The 19502-nt window shown below is 40.1% G+C and overlaps 1 protein-coding gene across 5 annotated transcripts in view; it reads right to left on the bottom strand.

The window, feature by feature from the left end:
- Nucleotides 1-3265: 3265 nt before the first annotated feature.
- Nucleotides 3266-19502, bottom strand: part of sema5ba (sema domain, seven thrombospondin repeats (type 1 and type 1-like), transmembrane domain (TM) and short cytoplasmic domain, (semaphorin) 5Ba) — a 100454-nt gene continuing 84217 nt past the window's right edge. For 3 of the 5 annotated variants that reach the window (XM_077536478.1, XM_077536482.1, XM_077536479.1), the window contains 4 exons: nt 19167-19304; nt 9362-9406; nt 8656-8861; nt 3266-5069 (listed from right to left, as the gene is read on the bottom strand). In XM_077536478.1, coding sequence (XP_077392604.1) covers nt 4893-5069; nt 8656-8861; nt 9362-9406; nt 19167-19304 — 566 coding nt within the window. In that variant the 3' untranslated portion in view covers nt 3266-4892. The remainder of the gene's footprint in view (nt 5070-8655; nt 8862-9361; nt 9407-19166; nt 19305-19502) is intronic. The other 2 variants (XM_077536480.1, XM_077536483.1) reach the window with 1 other exon arrangement.

Genomic DNA, 19502 nt, shown 5'->3' with positions numbered 1-19502 from the left:
CGTGAAATTGTTTTTTAATCCTTTGTCCTTTACTCTCAAAAACATATTTACGCAGCTTCTGACATAAAGAGGTCACTTAAAGCAATGGCAGTTATCACAAAAAAAAAAAAAAATGACCAGCAGGTGGTAGCAGAGTATAAGAGATCACCCAGGGTCATGTTGCAACAAGCTCTTGTCAATGTTTTCACCAGGAATATGAATATTGAGGAAAATTAGCTATATTCTTATGCTAATTGCTGCAAAATGGAAAAGGATACAAATGGACTATTTTTTATTTTTTTATTTTTTTTACCTGATGAAAGAAGAGACCCTAATCTTTCTTTTGGTAGGTTCCATGTTTTTATAGCAATAGAACACAATATTCTGTGGGCAAGAGGCGTAGTTTGCCATTAGGCAAGGCAGGCGTGTCAAATTACCTGAGTCAGGAGTTATTTTTTCCTTGAAAGAAAAAAAAACAAAACACGTATGCATGGTTGTTTAAATAAAATGCCTTACTATACATGGCCGTGTAAAAAAAAATAAAAAGCCGTACATGGTCATTAAAAAAAACAAAAAACATCTTAGTAGTCTATACATGGTAAAAAAAAACACCTTAGTAGTACATAGTTGTTTAAAAAAACGTCTTCTATACATAGTCGTTTAAAAACATGCCTTACTTATACATGGTCGTTTAAATTTTTTTTTAAAAGAAACGCCTCACTATACATGGTCGTTTAAAATAAAAATAATTTTAAAAACACCTTACTATACATGGTCTTATTTTTTTTAACACTTTACATGGTCAGTTAGAAACACGCCTGACTATACATAGTCATTTAAAAAAAAAAAAACATTATACATGATCGTTTAAAACACCACATAGGCCACATATAGCACGGCGTTTTTTTTTAAATCACCATGTATATAAAAAGGCGGGTTTTTTTTTTGGGTTTTTTTTAGATAATAATGTTAGTAAATGTTTTATTAAAAAAAAACGAAAATGAAAAATAAGACCATGTATAGTAAGGCGTTTTTTTTTTGTTTTTTTAAATGACCATGTGTAGTAAAGCGTTTTTTTAAAACGACAAAAGCATTTTAAAAAGGACGACCAAGTATCGTAAAAGGCGTTTTTTTTTTATTTTTATTTTTTAATGACCATGTGTAGTAAAGCGTTTTTTTAAAACGACAATAGCATTTTAAAAAGGACGACCAAGTATCGTAAGGTGTTTTTTTTTTTTTTTTTTTTTACCATAAGGTTTTTTTTTTTGTTTTTTTTTTAAACAACCATGTGTAGTCAGGCTGATTATTATTTTTTTTATTTTTTGTAAATAATAGTAGTAAAGGTTTTATAAAAAAAAAAAAGAAAAAAAAAAAGAAAAAAAAAAGACCATGTATAGTAAGGCGTTTTTTTTGTTTTTTTTGTTTTTTAAACAACCATGTGTAGTCAGGCTGATTGTTATTTTTTTATTTTTTTGTAAATAATAGTAGTAAAGGTTTTATTAAAAAAAAAAAGAAAAAAAAAGAAAAGAAAAAAAAAGACCATGGATAGTAAGGCGTTTTTTTTTTTTTTTTTTTTTTTTTTTTTTTTTTTTTTTTTTTTTTAATGACCATGTGTAGTAAAGCGTTTTTTTTAAAACGACAAAAGCATTTTAAAAAGGACGACCAAGTATCAGGTGTTTTTTTGTTTGTTTGTTTTTTACCATAAGGTTTTGTTTTGTTTTTGTTTTTTTTAAACAACCATGTGTAGTCAGGCTGATTATTATTTTTTTATTTTTTGTAAATAATAGTAGTAAAGGTTTTATTAAAAAAAAAAAAAAAGAAAAAAAAGAAGAAAAAAAAAGACCATGTATAGTAAGGCGTTTTTGTTTTTTGTTTTTGTTTTGTTTTTTAATGACCATGTATAGTCAGGCTGATTATTTTTTATTTTTTAATTTTTGTAAATGATAATGAATAGTAGTAAAGGTTTTATTTAAAAAAAGGGAAAAAAAAGAAAAAAATGACCATGTATAGTAAGGCTTTTTTTTTTTTTTTTTTAAATGACCCTACACCTACAGTAAGGCGGGATAAAAAAATAAATAAAAAAAAAACAAAAAACAAAAAACAAAAAAACAAAACATGTACTAAGGCGTGCCTTTTTTTTTTTTTTTTTTTAAACACAACCATATATATAGTAAGGCGTTTTTTTTGTTTTTTGTTTTTTTTAAAGACCATGTGTAGTAAAGCATTTTAAAGAATATGGCCATATAAGACATAAAGCATCTTTTTTTTTTTTTTTTTTTTTTTTAATGACCATGTAAGGTGCTTTTTTTTTCTTTTTTTCTTTTTTTTTTAAACAACCAACCATAGGCTATAGTAAGGCGTTTTTTTGCTTTTTGTTCAACCATGCGATTAGTAATTTTATTTTCCTGTTTTCTGACTCACTTAGCATTCTTGTTAAACAAAGTAAAACAAAACAATTCCCTTGAATGAAGCACAATTAATGGTTATTGTTTATTGAAATTGCAGATGTGCAATTATAAAATGACGTACAATTGTATTACTACGAATGGGTTAGGTTAGCTAACCCTTCTTGCAAAATACTTTCTCGTAACGAGTTTATTCTTGTCACTTTACTACTATTACTCTCAATATTACAGCTTTGTTCTTATATTTTATTCTGAAGAAAAAAATAGCTTAAACATCGTGATCATATTTGTACACGCTTATTTCTTTTTTTGTGTGACGTCATTTTTGGTACAGCATGACCACTTTATTCTTGTAACATTGCAACTTTGTTCCTTTTGTCTTTATTCTCGTGACTTTACGCTTATTTTGTTTGAATGGCGCTATTTTTTTTATTTTTTTTTGCCCAAATATTCCCTGTTATAGAAGAAAGCGCGGCTCCACTGTTGGAGCTTCACCATCACACAAAAACGAGCAAACTTGTCCAAAATTGAGACAAATGGAAAAAGATATGAAAGACGCCGCTGGTGGGTGGAGTGTTGACGTTGAAGTGTTGAGTGGGTGTAATCATCCATTAGTGTTGAGTGCACTCAGCTGTAAAAAAAATAAAATAAAATACGACTTTGGTCTCCTTCAAGAAACATAAAAATTCCATCATGACGTTGGCATAAGTCACCAGCGTCAGCACAAAATGTCCGTCTTCATCGCAACGTTGTCCTATTGTGACTTTTGGAGGATTTTATTTTCGGATTAAGACGTTTTTTTTCGGTGTGTGAAACCCTGAAAACAATGTCAACAAAAAGAAGAAAGACGAGGACGCGTCCATGTTTGTGTGGTTGCGTCCACGCACGCTCGTCCTTTTTGAAGTTTTATTGAATTTTGCGACGCTGCTGGTAGAAAAATAGAAAGTAGCAAAAAAGATTCACAGTGTGGACGACAAGACGTCCCTCGCCACAACTTGCATAGAAAACACGCACACACAAACCAGTCCCCACACGTTTCAAATGTGCGCGGGCGGACTATAAGGCTTCCCTAAAAAACAATACTGAATATACATACGTGTACACGCACACACGTACTTTTACAGGCTGCCAATCATCAGTCTATCTACTGGATGTACACACGCACACACAGCTGTACAGTAGTGGCATTGGAATCAATTACAGCACGTGTGCGACGCACACACATACATGTCCCCAGTTACACATGTTCACAAGTACATACGCACGTATGCACGCACACACGTCCATACGCGTGAGTGTTTAACGGTATCAAAGTCCCCAGGTCCCCTTATTAACAAGTTCACGTGTACACACACATAAACATAAACAATCGAAATCATGTGACGTTACCAACCAGTAAGAAGAAGAAGAGTTAGTGGTGCTATGCTACTGGATTCCAAAGAGCTTGAAACGTTGACAGAAAAGGGTTAGGGTGTCAAGCCTGGGTTCTAAATGATGGAAGCCAATCAAAGGTACGGCTTCAAAATTCAGGTGTCAAATCAAGATTAGGGTTTCAAATTAAGCGTGGGTTCAAGATAGTGTTACAGCTTATAAGGGCTGTGAAGCCTCAGTTAGGGTTTGAAGTTTCAAATTAGGGTTTGAAATCTCTGGTTTGAACTTAGAAACCCTAACTTGACACTCTACTTTGAAATTAAATGTGTCTTGAAATCCTAATTCTTAAAAACAAACCCTCCATTTGAAACCCCAAACCTACTTGACGCCCTAACCTTTGTTTTAAACACGAGCCCAGGCTTGATGTTGTAATTTGAAACCCTAAATTTAGGACTTGCAACTCAAAATTCAACACCCTAATCCTGGTTGGATTCACAAATCCTGGCTTGAATCCCCAATTTGAAATGCTAACACTTGTTTGAAACTTTTACTTAGACTTGACAATTCACCTCAAAACCATAATCCTGGTTTATTTAAAACCCTAATCGTGATTTGAAACCCCAACCTTTGCTTGAAACCCAAAGCCAGGTTGACTTTTTTGCAACGATAACTCTTGTTTGAAAGTTTGAGCTAGATACGACAACCCTAACCCTCTCCTAAACTCTTAATTAATCCGAATCCAGATTTTAGCCCAAACCTAAAACCCTACTTTCAAGCATTTCAATCAACCTTGAGAAGGAAGTCATGTTACAAACCAAGTGTCATCTACTAGCTTATTCCGAACCCTCGCTAACGCAACGCGGCGGCCATATTTGATATGACCGCCGCGCTATTTTTGCCTCGGAGCGATCCGATTGGACGATCCATTGGAGTCTTTCTCCAAGTGGGTGGGATTATTTACATTATGCTCCTCCTTGTACATCTTTTCATCATCAGCAGGACTTTTGGAAGTTGGGCTACATTTGTCCAACAAGTCCCCGCCCCTTTTGTCCAACAAAGCCGCTTCTCTTCACGGAAAGTTCTGGCTCGTTAAATTGGGTCGGTCGGGGGGGGGGTTCCGAGCGGAGTGGCCGAGCCTCAGCTGTTGTTGGTGTGGTTGTAGGTCCGGCAGGGCGAGGGCGACGCGTTGGGCTGGTAGTCGAACTTGCCCAGGGCGGGCGGGTAGTACGTGGTGGTGTACACGTTGGCCTGCTGCAGCGACGTCGGGAACAAGTTGGAGCGCTCGTCCGGCAGGAGGTTGTTCTTGTTCAGCGTCTGGAAATGGCAAAAACAAAACAAACAAACAACTGTGAAAGAACATTACGAGCATTTATGTTGCATTCAAGGAACCTGGGAATTCGGAAACTTCTGAAGGATCGACTAAGAAAAGCACATTTATATTTGAAAAAACAATCTACTTTATGTTCCTTAGCCAACTTGGAACACTTTCATATTGGACTTATAAAAGTCAGAGTGGGAAATATCGGTTTTCCCAGAGGCCATGAATGCAGCGTCAGACTAAAGTACCTTATAGGATGTTATATATAAAGGTAACTAACATTTAAAACTACACTAAAACAAGACCTTTAACAGCACCCCAAAGGTCTTCTAAAGTAAACCTCAAGTGGGGGAAACGCTTCAAAGATTCATTTTATTTACACTGCGTGTGTGTTACACCAAGACACACACACACACACACACACACACACACCGACATTAAGGGTGAGTAATTCATCGTGGCAGATGTGTTTAGTTGGCTAGTGTTTTCACAGGCGCAAGCAAATCAGTGTAACAAATGTAATCGAGTTTCACGTCAAACATAGTCAGCACGCTAATGGAAGACAAAATGGAGGATTTGGTCAAGAGCAAGACGCACCAAGTCGGACATTTTGCGATCAAGCTGACATTTTAGGCGCAAGTAGATGACATTAAATTACTAGCGTTATTTTATTTCTTTATTTCTTTATTTAGCCCTCAAAGCTAGTTTATCTCATCTTTCGGAATGCGTGTCTATCATGAGTAGACCCACAAAAAAAAAAAAAAAAAAAAAAAGTCTCAAGAGGTCATACCCAAAAAGCGGCAGGAAGTCTGCCATTTTGTTTTGAAGAGGCAATTTTAAGGTCAATTTGACAATTTTGCTTCTAAAATTTTGTCCAATTACTATCAAAGTTGAATCATCAATGAGGAACTTACAGATGACACTAAAATCAACATACATTTGATTTTTTTTTTTTTCACCACCAGTAGGTGGAGCATGTCGGTGAAGTTTGATGACAAGTCAGAAGACAGAAAACTATTAAAATACCTTTCTTTTTTTTTTTTTTTTTTAAATTCAAGCCCCGAATCCAGTGTCATAAGAAATTTGGTGGATATATCTATCATGAGTGGACTTACATAAAAAAAAAAAAAAGTCTGAAGCCACCCCTGGAAAGACACAGGAAGACTGCCATTTTGTTTTGAAACTTATTTCCAAGCTCATTTCTTGAATTATTCTCTAGAAATTCAGCCCCCAAAGTCAGTTTCAGATAGCAACATAAAGTTTGGTGGACATGTGTATCATGAGTAAACCTTCAAAAAAAAAAAAATCTCAAGAAGCCAAACCTGAGAAGACACAAAAAGTCTGCCATTTAGGCTTGAAACTGCCATTTTATAAGGAATTATTTCCAGGGATCCGTTTTCAAATTACTCTCTAAAAAATTCCGCCCCTGAAGTCAGTTTCAGTTAGCAATGTGAAATTTGGTTAGGAGTGCCTAAGATGACTAGACCCACAAAAAAGTCTCAAAACATGATGCCAAAAAGGACACAGGAAGTCTGCTATCTTGGTTTGAAGTAGCCATTTTATTGGTAATTTCCAGGGATCGTTCCTGGAAAAATTCAGTCTTTGAAGCCAATTTTGCCCACAATATGACATTTGGTAGATGTGCTGATCATGAATAGACCCACAAAAATGCCTTGAAAAGCTCTGTCGGAAAAGACAAAGAAAGTCCACCACTTTGGTTTGATTTCGGCATCATTTGATGCGTCATTAAAAACTCGGGGGGCACAAATCTGCCAAGATTTTTTTATCACTATAAAAGTGAGCATATTACGTTTGATATTTTGTTATCAAACACGAAACTCAAATAATGATTCCGCCTATTCTGTTCACAGGCATCTTCGCTCTCGTCTCGGATCTGATTAGATTGTGCAGGTGCACCTCATCACGGCAGATCCAGATTAGATCGATTTTGCCCGCATTCATCATTAGCATTGTCACGTAGCTAATTAGGGGGATCGTTAAGAGCCGTTTGACCTTTATTTCTTGTCATCCAAAAAAGCCAGAAGAATCGACGGGAAGCTGAAAATAGGCCAACGTGTAAAAGCGGCTAATCGCTGCATTTAAGATTCATTAAAACATCAAAGACGACGTGTTGTGACGAGAAGGTGGAGGTAAAATAAAAGCCGCAGTTGAGGAGTTCATTTCCTGAAGAAAAAGCAGCAACCAAAGCAAAACATTGGTAATAACCTCTCGTGGTTTAATTAATGAGACGAGCCGAGAACAAAACAACGCGTTTGAGGATGCTGGGAGTCGAGCACGTTAGCGGCGGTGCACTAATGTGGCTCGTTAATAAGGCGCAGGTGAGCAGGTGATTCATCCTGGTGTGCCGAGACGAATGCGGCAATAAAAGCAGTAAATAAAACATGAGCGAGCGTTTATGGTTCTTAAATCTTTCAAGTGTTGAACAAGGAGGCTCCGTTTCAGGCCATTTTATAAGGATGCTTCAGTCCTAAATTTCAGCAAAGTGCACCTAAAATTACAACTGGTGTTAGCATTCATTATAACGCAAGCGAAATTCGCAAAAGGACGTTAAGCTTGATCCCTGAGGCCAATTCGGAATACGGTGGCCTTTAAGGGACAATCGCCATTTGATTAAGCACGTAGTCATGACCATTTGACGACCAACTACTCCTACATTTTTTGTCTGATTGCTCCCAAATTTGAAGGAGGCATACTAGACAGATGGGCAATGAGAGCTTATAATGGATTTTAGTTTTTGTTTATGTGTTGACAGAGCATTCCGGCAAACTTTGATGACTTGTCAAAATAAACAAAATGCTTGGGATAAAAAAATTCAGCCGCTAAATCCAGTTTCAACATCAAATTTGGTTGGCATGTCTATCAGGAGGAAAGCCACAAAAAAGGTCTCATGCTTGAAAAGAAACAAGAAGTCTGCCATTTTGCATTGTAGTGGCCATTTTAGGATAATGGTTGCCAGGGTTTCTTCAAAAGATTTGTTTTTCAAAAATTCAGTCCTCAAAGCTAAATTGTTGACGAACAGCTCTTTGAATTTTGGTAGGCTTGTCTATCATTAGGAAACCCACAAAAAACGTCTCACAAAGCCATGCCTGAAAAGATACAGGAAGTCTGCCATTTTGTTTGGAAGCGGACATTTTAGGATAATTTTGGCCATTTTCAAAGAGAAATTTACCCTCGAGTTTTTTTTGTCCACTTGCAGGATATATACTTGACAGATGGGTGGCATTTTTTTTTCTTTTTAATTAATTTTTCATAATTGTGTACTGGCAGCGAAATTTGATGACTAATCATTAAATATAAAACATAGGCAGCTATAGTAATAACTGGTAACTGTTTCGGAAAATTCAACCCCCAAAGCCACTTTTACGAGTTTGGGCGGCAAATCTGTCAAATGTGAAGCCATGCCCAAAAAGACACGGAAAGTCTGCCACTATCGTTTGAAGTGGCCATTTTACTGACATTTTGGCCATTCCAGGCTTCCGTCCAAGACGCTTCTCGAGATTTTGTTCAATTGAACTTGAAGAACTTGAGACTAGATGCCAAATTGTGAAGCCCTTCACCAACCTTGAACTCCATGGGCGTGTACTTCTCGTTCTTTGGCGTGCTGTTGCCCTTGTAGTTGAGGTGGTTGGGCGTGGTCGGGTGGATGACGGCCGACTCTTGCGACGGCTTGTGGAAGCGCTGACAGTACACGTAGACCAGGAAGGACAAAAGACCCGCGCCCAGGAAGCAGGACACCCCGGTGGCGATCAGGTGGATGGACGTGAACGCTGCCCAGGAACGACAACAAAACGATACATCTTGGCTCATTATCTCCACCAAGGAGCGCTCGTTGGTGTGTAAGCAGGAATATGCATACATTACATGAGTTAGATGATATTTTGGAGATGATTGTTTGGCTTTGTAGTGCTTTGAACTTGGGTTCTCTACGGGTTTTTGCGAGCGTGAATGTGGCGTTTAGATTAGGGGGTGATGATTTTTGTGAAGTATGGACTTGTGAGGACCTTTGAGACTCTTCTGTGACTTGACTCAGCTTAAAAGTCAAGTAGAAAATGAATGGAGTCAACTGAACGATAGTATAGATTGATGACACTTCTTCAGCAATTAACTCACTAGCAACTAACCGTGACCTTCAAGCAGATTAACTCGAATGTGGACAGAGAACACACAGACGCACGGATGTAAACAGTGTGTAGCATGCGTGGTAACATGCGCGTGATGGGGAGGGGGTGTCAGTGGGGGCTCGTCAGACCACTGCTAATCCACTTACCTCCGCAGTGTTGGTCCTTGTCAAAGCCCGATGCAGGGAGGATGACTGCAGAGAGGAAGACAGGAGCACACGGTCAGACGCACACACACGCATGCACGCACTAACAAACACACCCACACATGCGTTGAATAACAACAAGGGGGCGAGGGGGGTACACGCATGCAACAACGATGACGATGGCATTGAAGATGTTTGCGCCATGGAGACGACACAACAAGACACAACACAACTTGTTTGGTGGCGTGTTGTTGTTGTTACAACGCCTAAAAATTCATCCTATTAATTTATGAAAGATTACGACCTTGTAAAGAGATTAAGTGACGGACAAAGTGTGGATGTGTTCGTGGAAACAAAAACTAGAAAAGAGCGTTACCTCCTGTCAGTTAAATAACGTCACCGTTTCCTAATCTTACTTACCCCAAATCCTAACATTGATAAACCTAATTTTAGTCTCGGTGAGAGGAACTACAATTCCCATCGCGAGATGCTGTGACTATCGCGTGACCGGTAGCGAGACTGGGAAAATCTAACATGGCGGCGCTCTGTTGCTAAAATAGAATTAGCTTTATATTTCTAATTAAACCCGAATTTAATGATTAGATAAATTCGATTTTTTTCTTTTCTAAGAAAGATCGGAAATATTATCCAGTGTGGACGACCTCGAACGTTTTATTGACGATCATTTTTATAGCTGCGCGATGGATGAGCCGGCGGCTAGTCGGGATAATCCTTCGAAAAAAAAAAGGAAAAATGACTCGTCAACAGACACGGACGATTTAGCAACCGCCGACGTATCGGTGAGTATGCTGGATTCCATAAATAAAAAACTTGACGTCCTCTGTCTTATCCGCGAGGACGTCAAAGAATTAAAGGCAAGTTTGGAATTCGTTAGCCAACAGGTAAGCGATCTCCAATGCGATAACTCCGAGCTACGCTCCTCTCTCGTCGCTGTCACAGCCGAGTTGGAGACGATTAAAAAGGAAAATAAAATGCTAAAGGAAACGGTCTTAGATGTTCAATCCCGTAGTATGCGGGAAAATCTAATATTCTCAGGTATATCCGAAAATTCTCCAGATAATCCAGAGGGTGAGATAAAAAAATTCATGACATCATCGCTAAAGATCCCACAGGAGACGGTAAATAATATCTCTTTTCACCGTGTACACCGGCTCGGAGCTCGTAAGGGCAATAAGCCCCGTCCTATTATTGCTAAGTTCGAACATTTTAAACATAAAGAATTGGTAAAAAGTAAAGGACGGGAGCTCAAAGGGACATCTTTCGGGATGAATGATCAATTCCCAAGAGAGATAAACGAGCGGCGAAAAGTACTGTTTCCTATCATGAAACAAAATAGACAGGAGGGTAAACGGACTTCGATGGTCGTTGATAAATTATATATCGACGGCCAGCTATTCCGAAACCCAACCTCGACCCCTTGGCTGTTCTAACTGACAATTGGTAGAGCCGAGCATTGTGTGATTATTTGACGTAGGTATATGTATATGTATGTGTATGTATATGTGTATATATGTATATATATGTATATGTATATGTATGTATATGTATGGATAATGGGTTCCGAAATAGAATATGAATTTATATTATGCATAGGCTATATAGTAATAATAATAATAATAATAATAATAATAATAATATAGAAATATATTCTTAAAAAAAATAAATTAATAATAATAATAATAATCTCGCTTAGGTCACCATTTACTGGTGTATTGTTATGTTGAATCCCCCACAGATTTCCTTCACACTCACTTCCCCCCACGTTTCTTCACTATTATACTTATCTACTTGCTATCTCTCTCTTTATATAAATTATATAAATTGCCTAATTACTCTTTTGCTATCCTACAATATGTTAATATTAATAAGCAGCTTATATAGATGTATACATAAGACTGAGTCTATATTGCTTGTATGCAGAAATTAGTTCTGGTCTCCTGGAATGTGTGTGGCGCTCGCTCCCAGGCAAAAAGAATAAAAATTTTAGACCATCTCTCAAAATTTAAGGCAGATATTTGTCTCCTACAAGAAACCCACTTACAAAAATCAGAAGAAAAATTATTTATAGATAAAAATTTTAGTCAAGTTTACTCTGCCTCCTATAATAGTAGACAAAGAGGTGTCTCTATACTTATACATAAGAATTTATTCTTTACTCTAAATAATATAGTAACAGATTTAGAGGGCCGATATATTATTATCCAGGTAACTATATTTAATAAAGTATATACAATTGGTAATTTATATGCCCCAAATAATGATGACCCTGATTTTTTCCATGAATTTTTCTCTCGGTTACTCGATTTAGCAACAAATTCTACTATTATTATTGGAGGTGATTTTAACACGGTCTTGAACCCGTTAATAGATCGTTCTAATAATACGATATATACAAGGCGATTACGATCCGCTAAAGTAATAGATGAATATATGGAGGATTTTGGCCTCAGCGATGGCTGGAGACTTCAAAACCCAACTAAGAAGGAATTTACTTTCTTCTCTGCTGTGCACCGATCATTCTCAAGAATTGATTTTTTCCTTACAAATAATTCTATTGTTGATAAAACTGCTATAAAAATACATTCTATAATTATAAGTGATCATGCACCAGTCTCCCTCACTCTACAAATTGACTCTACCTTTAAACCTCCCCCGATATGGCGTTTTAACATCTCATTACTGAAAGACGTAGAGTTTGATAAAATTATTAGAAGGGAGTGGGCAGATTTTTTGGAAATAAATGACTCTCCAAATATATCTCCATCTCTTCTCTGGGAAGCAGGGAAAGCGGTAATTAGAGGGAAAATTATATCATATTCAACTTATAAAAAGAAACAGGATCAAAAATTATAAAAATACCTGGAAGATAAAATTAAACAACTAACGGATGAATATGTATTAAACCCAAATAATCAAATATGGATAGAACTACAGAATATAAAAATACAGTTAGATAACATGTTATCTAAAAAGACAGAGTTTATAATACAACAGTTGAGATATAATAATTTTGAACATAATAATAAATCAGGTAAATTCCTGGCAAATCAACTTCAACGGAATCGGGAAAAATCTCTTATAACGGCTATTAAAGATATAAATGGTGAATGCACACAATCACCAGAAGAAATTAACCATATTTTTTATAACTATTATTGAAATCTATACACAGAAATTAATAGACCTAACCCTGAATATATTGAGGAATTCCTAAACAGCTTAAATATACCTCAGTTATCTATTGAACATAAAGATATTCTCGATACCCCGCTTACTATAGATGAGTTGTATCGTGCTTTAGACAGTATGCCTAATGGCAGAGCACCTGGTCCAGACGGCTTTCCGGCTATATTTTTTAAACATTTCTGGTTAATGTTTGCTCCATTATTTCTAAGAGTAGTAACTGAAATTAAAAGTAAAGGTGATATACGTCAAGATATGAATATAGCAGCAATTAAACTTTTATTAAAGCCAGAAAAAGACCCTACCCTCCCGTCAAGTTACCGACCGATATCACTAATTAATACCGATATTAAAATTATCGCTAAGGCCTTGGCATCTCGATTAGAGACGGTAATCTCGACAATTATTCATAGTGATCAAACAGGTTTTATTAAAGGTCGTCATTCTACTAATAATATTAGGAGACTCTTTAACTTGATTAGTATGTCACAGCGGTATGATAAAAAGGCAGTTGTTATTTCGCTGGATGCAGAAAAAGCATTCGATAAAGTTAACTGGTCCTTCCTCTTTGCTGTCTTAAATAAATTCGGCTTCGGGGAGTCATTCATTCAATGGGTCTCAATATTATATGATTCTCCTAAAGCTACAGTTACTACTAATGGGATTACATCACAGAGTTTTACTTTACAAAGGGGAACAAGACAAGGGTGCCCAATTTCTCCTTTATTATTTGCTATATTTATTGAGCCGCTTGCATTAGCTATACGTCAGGATAGACGGATCCAAGGAATCCACTCCGGGACAATAGAACATAAAATTAATCTATATGCCGATGATATATTACTCTATTTAGAAGAACCTGCTATCTCGCTAGGGGAAGCATTTAAATTAATAACTAAATTCTCTCACTTATCAGATTACTCTATTAACTGGACAAAATCAACATTATTACCTATTACAGAAAATTCATGGAATCCTACAAGTCAGGATCCACACTACTCCTTTCCTACAGGTAATTTAAAATACTTAGGTGTTAAAATTTCACCTAAGTTAACTGAATTAACTTCTTTAAATTTTTCACCATTATTGGATAGTATCCGTAGTGACCTGGAGCGCTGGAATAATCTTCCGATCTCTTTAATAGGACGGATAGCTACTATAAAAATGAAAGTTTTACCAAAGATTAATTATTTATTTTCAATGATTCCATTTAAACCTACGTCTAACTGGTTCCAATCGCTGGACTCTGCTATCATAAAATTCTATTGGAATAAAAAAAAAGCCAAAATTAGTCTATCTACTCTTCAGGAAAGTAAATCTAAAGGAGGTTTAGAGGCACCAAACTTTATGTACTATTATCTAGCTAATCAACTACAATATCTTGTGCTATGGACACAACCCAACAGAGATACTAACTGTTGGTTGGAATTGGAGCAGAAGGATTGTAATAATCTTAGACTGTCAGATTTACTCTTTATTACAAAATCAATAAGACGACATAATTGTTTTAAAAACCCAATGATAGCCGCCACCCTGACTGCCTGGTGGAAGGCATTAGAAATTACAAACTCCCAATTGGCGCCCTGTGGGCTCTCTCCCATTTGGCATAACCCCGACTTTCAACTTAATAATCAGTCGTTCCATTTAAGCCTATGGGAGCAGAAAGGAATTACACACCTTCATCATCTTTTCTCAGATAATAAGTTTATATCGTATACAAACTTGGTCCAGAAATATGAAATAAAAAAGGGAAATTTCTTACATTATCTGCAAGTTAAAAATATGGTTAAGAAACAAATCCCAACACTTCAGGATACGCTCCAACTGCCTGTCTTAGCTAAAGATATTATAAAGCTTTCTCCAACAACAATAAAGAAAATATCAAAAATATATAAGTTATTTTTATACACAAATAAAACGTATTTACCGACTTTAAAATGGGAAAAAGACTTGTCTATAGTTCCGGAACCAGACTTTTGGACCCAAATCTGTGAAAATGTATTTAAAATGACCAAACAGACAAATTTGCAACTTATCCAATATAAGATACTTCATAGAACATATATTACACAATATATGATGAAAAAAATGGGACTCTCTGACTCCGACATTTGTCTCCAGTGCTCACAAAACACTGCCGATACTTATCTTCATGCTTTATGGTCATGTACTCCAGTGCTGCATTTCTGGACTAAAATCTTGGAAAAGCTCGCTGATATATTAAACTGTAGGCTTCCTTTATCTCCAAGACTGTGTTTACTAGGTGACTTAACAATAACTGAGCTACCATGTAAACAATCTCAATCTATATTTATAGCCCTTACTATTGCTAAAAAAATAATCCTTGTCAATTGGAAAAATAAACAATCTCTAAATATCGACCACTGGTTAAACTTACTAATAAATTATATCTCAATGGAAAAAATCTCTGCCTTAAATAAAAATCAAGTATCAAGATTTAAACAAATATGGTCTATGTACATAGAATATTTTAATCTCAATTTGGCAACTTAATCCTGCCAAGATTCTGCCTGTTAACGAGAGCCACCACATCGTTACAACTTCTGTTTTCGCTGCTCCTGTATTTGGTATTTTGTATCTGATTGTTTTTATTTTTATATAGTCAGGAACCTAGTTGCTGCTAGTGGGCTCGAGCATACCACACTATACGACACTATACTCAATAACTCCTTAAGATCTATTTCTAGTGGGCACTAAGCATCTTGGTGTTACTGCATGCTAATTAGTCAATTTTCTTGACGCCGTCCCCTGTGGTCGGGCGGGGGTGGTTCTGCCCCCCCCCCCCCCCCCCCCCCCCGTTGTCTGCTCGGTGGCGGTTGCGTCTTGGCCGCTCCCTGGGCCCCCTGTGGGGTGCGGTGTTGGGGTGCTTCCCCTGGTGCCCGGGGCGGTGCCGTCCCGGCGCGGTCCGCTGCTCCGTGCCCGGCGGCGCGGTTCGGGGTGGGTGGGCCTCCGGTGTGCCCCGTGGTTCCCTCTCCCCTCCCCCTTCCTCCCCCCCGTCGCCTCTCCCTCCTCGCCTCCTCCCGCCCATCCTCCTCTGCCTCCCGGTCCCTTTTCCCTTGTCGCCCTCCCTCCTCCTCTCCCCCCCCGCCTCCTGCCCTGCAGCCGCCCTTTCGCCTTCTTGTCGTCTTCTCCCCGCTTCCCCCGCCCCCCCCCCCTTCCCTGTCTGCCCTGCGGCCCCTCCCCCTCCCTCTCCCTGGGCCTGGGGCTCCCTCCCCGGCCCGGGCGTCGGGCTCCGGGGGCCGGGCGAGGGTTTGGGGCCTGCCCCACTCCGGTATAACTCCTGGCGCCCCGGGCGGGCTCCGGTGGCCGGTGGGCTGTCCGGTAGCCCTGCTGCGCTGGCTGTCCGCCCATTGTGGTGCCGGGTGGATGAGGTGGGGGGCGGCAGGGGGTGGGGGTGCTGGGGGGCGGGCGTGCCACCTACACCCGCCGGGTTGGGTGAGGCCCCGCTGGTCGCTCCTCTTACTCACTTCACTAGCTTGCACTATACACTTTGTAAATATACACATAGGGCACACAACACATTTCTTGGTGGGGTGGGGAAGGGTGGAAACACCGTCTTCACCCTTCAACTCCCCTCCAATTTTAATGCACCTCACGTCCAAGGGGAGGGGTGAGTTGGGGCGGGGAGCCATCAGAGGGGATGGACTGCAGTGCCTGGCAGCGCTGTGGTCCCCCCCATTTGTGTCCCTGCCCCACCACTTTGTCCCTCCATTCCCTTTTTTAATGCACCACACATATACATATTCATTTTTTGGGGGGGGATACGGGTGTGTCGGAATAGGGGAAAATTTTTCCCTCTGCTCCGACTCACCTGCTCCCAATTTTAATGCACCACACGCACACACTTGTATATACACTGGGTGGGGCCACATTCACGGTGTAGGGTAGAGCTCGCCAGTCGGCGAGCTGGCGGACTCAGTAACAGGGTTAGGTGTCACTTGTACTCTGGCGTGACGACCGGGGCCTCTCCCCACCGGGCTCGGTGTTCTGGTGTTCCGCCTTCTCCCCTGGTGCTTCCTCCTCTGCTTCCCCCCTCCCGCCGCTGTGCAAATCTCGCGCGGCTGGAGGTGGGGTGGGCACATCTTCCCTCTCTGCGCTGCTGCCCGGTGCCGGTTTCCGGGGGGGGTGGGGGGTTCTCGCGGGGGGCCGGGTTCGCGGGGGGGGGTGGCGGCCGTCGGGGGGGGGCGGCTTGTTTGGGGGGGGGGTGGAGGTATGGGTGGGTGGGGGGTTGGGTGCTGGGGGTCGGGGTGTGTTCGGGGGTTTGGGGGTCGGGGGTGGTGGGGCCTGGGTCGTGGTGGATGGCGGGTTTGGGTGGGGTGCGGGGGGGTCGTGGGGGGATGGGGGCTGGGGACCGGTGGGGCGCTGTGGGGGCCCGCTGGGCCTCGTTCTGCGGCCTTGGGCTCGGGGGTGTGGGCCGGGGCTGGGGCGGGGGTGTTCCGGGTGTCTGGGTCGGCTCGCCGACCGGTGTCCGCTCGGGTGGCTTGGGGGTGGCCTTGGTGCTGCCGCGGCCTGGGGATTCCGGGGGGGGGGGGGGGGGGGGGGGGGGGGGTGCTCGCTTTGCTGGACCGCGGTTGACGGCTTCTTTCTTTGGTGGTGGTCCTTATGCATGCCAGATCCATCGCACCAGCATCTACTGAAACTCAAACAGAAGTTGCCTCTCCCTCCCACAGCCCCTTGAATCAGTGGGTGCTGGTGTCTGTGGATCTCACTTTGCTTTATCTATCCTTCCCTCCTTCCTCTCTTTAGTTTTTCCTCTGGTCACTTGAGATCTCAATTTATTGGAAGTTTGAGGTTTCTGGGGTTGGCATAAGACTCCGGTTTTGTAACCACGCAGGAGGGGTCTTGTTGGTGCTGGACTTCACTTTGATGGATTGGATGTACTGGCTTCTATTGATCTCACTCTGCCTTATCGATCCTTCCCTCCTTCCTCTCTTTAGTTTTTCCTCTGGGCTCTTGAGATCTCGCTAAATTTGCTGGAATTTAGAGGCTTCCGGGGTTGGCGTAAGACTTTGATTTTGTAATCATGGGGAAGGCAGGAAGTGTTTGGTCGGTGCTGGATGTCACTTTGATTTACCTTTCTTTTCTCTTTATTTCTTTTTTTTTCTGACCTTTTCTCTGGTCTCCTGACCATTTAAATCTCACGACTCTGGCAAGATTCTGAAGTACCTGGTTAAGGCGAAGGGTAATGGGATATTTATAAGGTTTTAGGTGAATGAATGAGTATAAATTTATAAGTATTTGCACGCACGCACACGCACGCACGCAAACGCACACACGCAAACGCACGCACGCACGCAAACGCACGCACGCAAACGCACGCACACATACACACACACACAAAAAAAAAAAAAAAAAAAAAAAAAAAAAAAAAAAAAGAAGAAAAGAAAAAAAAAAAAAAAAAAAAGATAAACCTAATTTTAGAAATTTTAAAAACCCACTAATCTTAATCCCAACCCAATCCAACAAACTGTAATATCTGACCTTTAGTCCTACAACTAATCCTAACCCCAAATCCTGAAAATGAACCCTACTAACCCTAATCCTTAAACTGAACCCCAACGAGAACTCTACTAACATTTATCCTAACCCTTCTTACCCTAATCATAACTGGTAACCCTACTGATACTAATATTAATATACCATATTTACCCTAATCCCAACCATCAACCCAAAACCCTGCACCCGATATTAACCCAACACTGTATTCCCAACCGCAATAGTTACGAACCCTGACCACAACTCTTAACCTATAGTAACCCTGACCTCAACCCTAACCCCACAAAAACAAATTTAACTGTTGGAGTCCGGGTCAGGGTTAATAATATGTCTCATTTAGTCATGAAAGTAAAAGATTTTAATGAAGTTTTTCATGTGAGGTTGCTGTGTACTAATAAAAATACATCAAAAGATGTGTTGTTAATTTGGCTGGTCCTGTGACTTCTTCTTCTTCTTCTTCTTCTTCTTCTTCTTCTTATTATTATTATTATTATTATTATTATTATTATGTGTAATTTATATTAAAATTAGAGCTCAGTCTCGCACTCAAATTGTCGACGAACGGCGCTAAACTAGCAAGCTAGCTGGGGTTAGTTGCCATTACTACTTCTTCCATTTCTTCTTCTACTTTCTTTTGTGGGCTGGCAAAGAATTTGAGTGCATTACCACCACCATGTAATTTAGCATGTGGTATCTGCACGAACAAGGGTTTACTAAGACAAAGACAAAGACGCAATACCCGTCCAAGATTCTACCTTTGGCCCACAATGTTATGCCGGATTCTAGCAAAGGTAAGCCATTTTAAACTGAAAAGAAAAACTTTCGTAGCTATAAGTGGAAGTTTCTTTCAGAATTTTGGGTGCCGGTCTGAACTGTACAGTTCTTGGTCTCAGTTTTTCTAAAATCAATTTCCCCCCCCAAAATGTGATTTGTAGTCCAGTGTCGTAGTGGTTTTCTTCTTCATGATGCATTTTTTGACTGGTGCATCTAATACTTTGGAGCAATTTATAGTCTGAACCATACGATATTTTCGATCCCAAAGAAGGACCGAAGTCTCACAGAGTAGAAGACGGTGTTGTAGATTCACCAGGTATTTCGTTGCAGTCCCTACGCTGGGTGCCGTTGCCCACGCAGGGGGCACCCCCGCTGGCACCGCACGTTCGTGTCCTCATCTGCACCCCCGAGTCGTCGCAGGTGGACCACAGCGACCAGGCCATCCAACCACCTGGACACAAACAATATCACTGCCAAGAACAAACCCAGACCCGAGGAAAAAGCCCCAAGCTCCACCCATGAAGTCACCAGACAAAGCTCAAGGGGTTTGTGATGTGCACACCGGAGATGACGAGTAGGCGGAAAAAAAACATCGAACCCGAGAGGGAAAAAAAAAGCAGAAAATTCCCACTGTGCTAAAAATCAAATC

This window comes from Festucalex cinctus, chromosome 11 (genome assembly GCF_051991245.1).
Source record: "Festucalex cinctus isolate MCC-2025b chromosome 11, RoL_Fcin_1.0, whole genome shotgun sequence".
Taxonomy (NCBI): domain Eukaryota; kingdom Metazoa; phylum Chordata; class Actinopteri; order Syngnathiformes; family Syngnathidae; genus Festucalex; species Festucalex cinctus.
The sequence above is the reverse complement of the archived record's forward strand: the minus strand, read 5'-3'. Positions and strand labels throughout refer to the sequence as shown.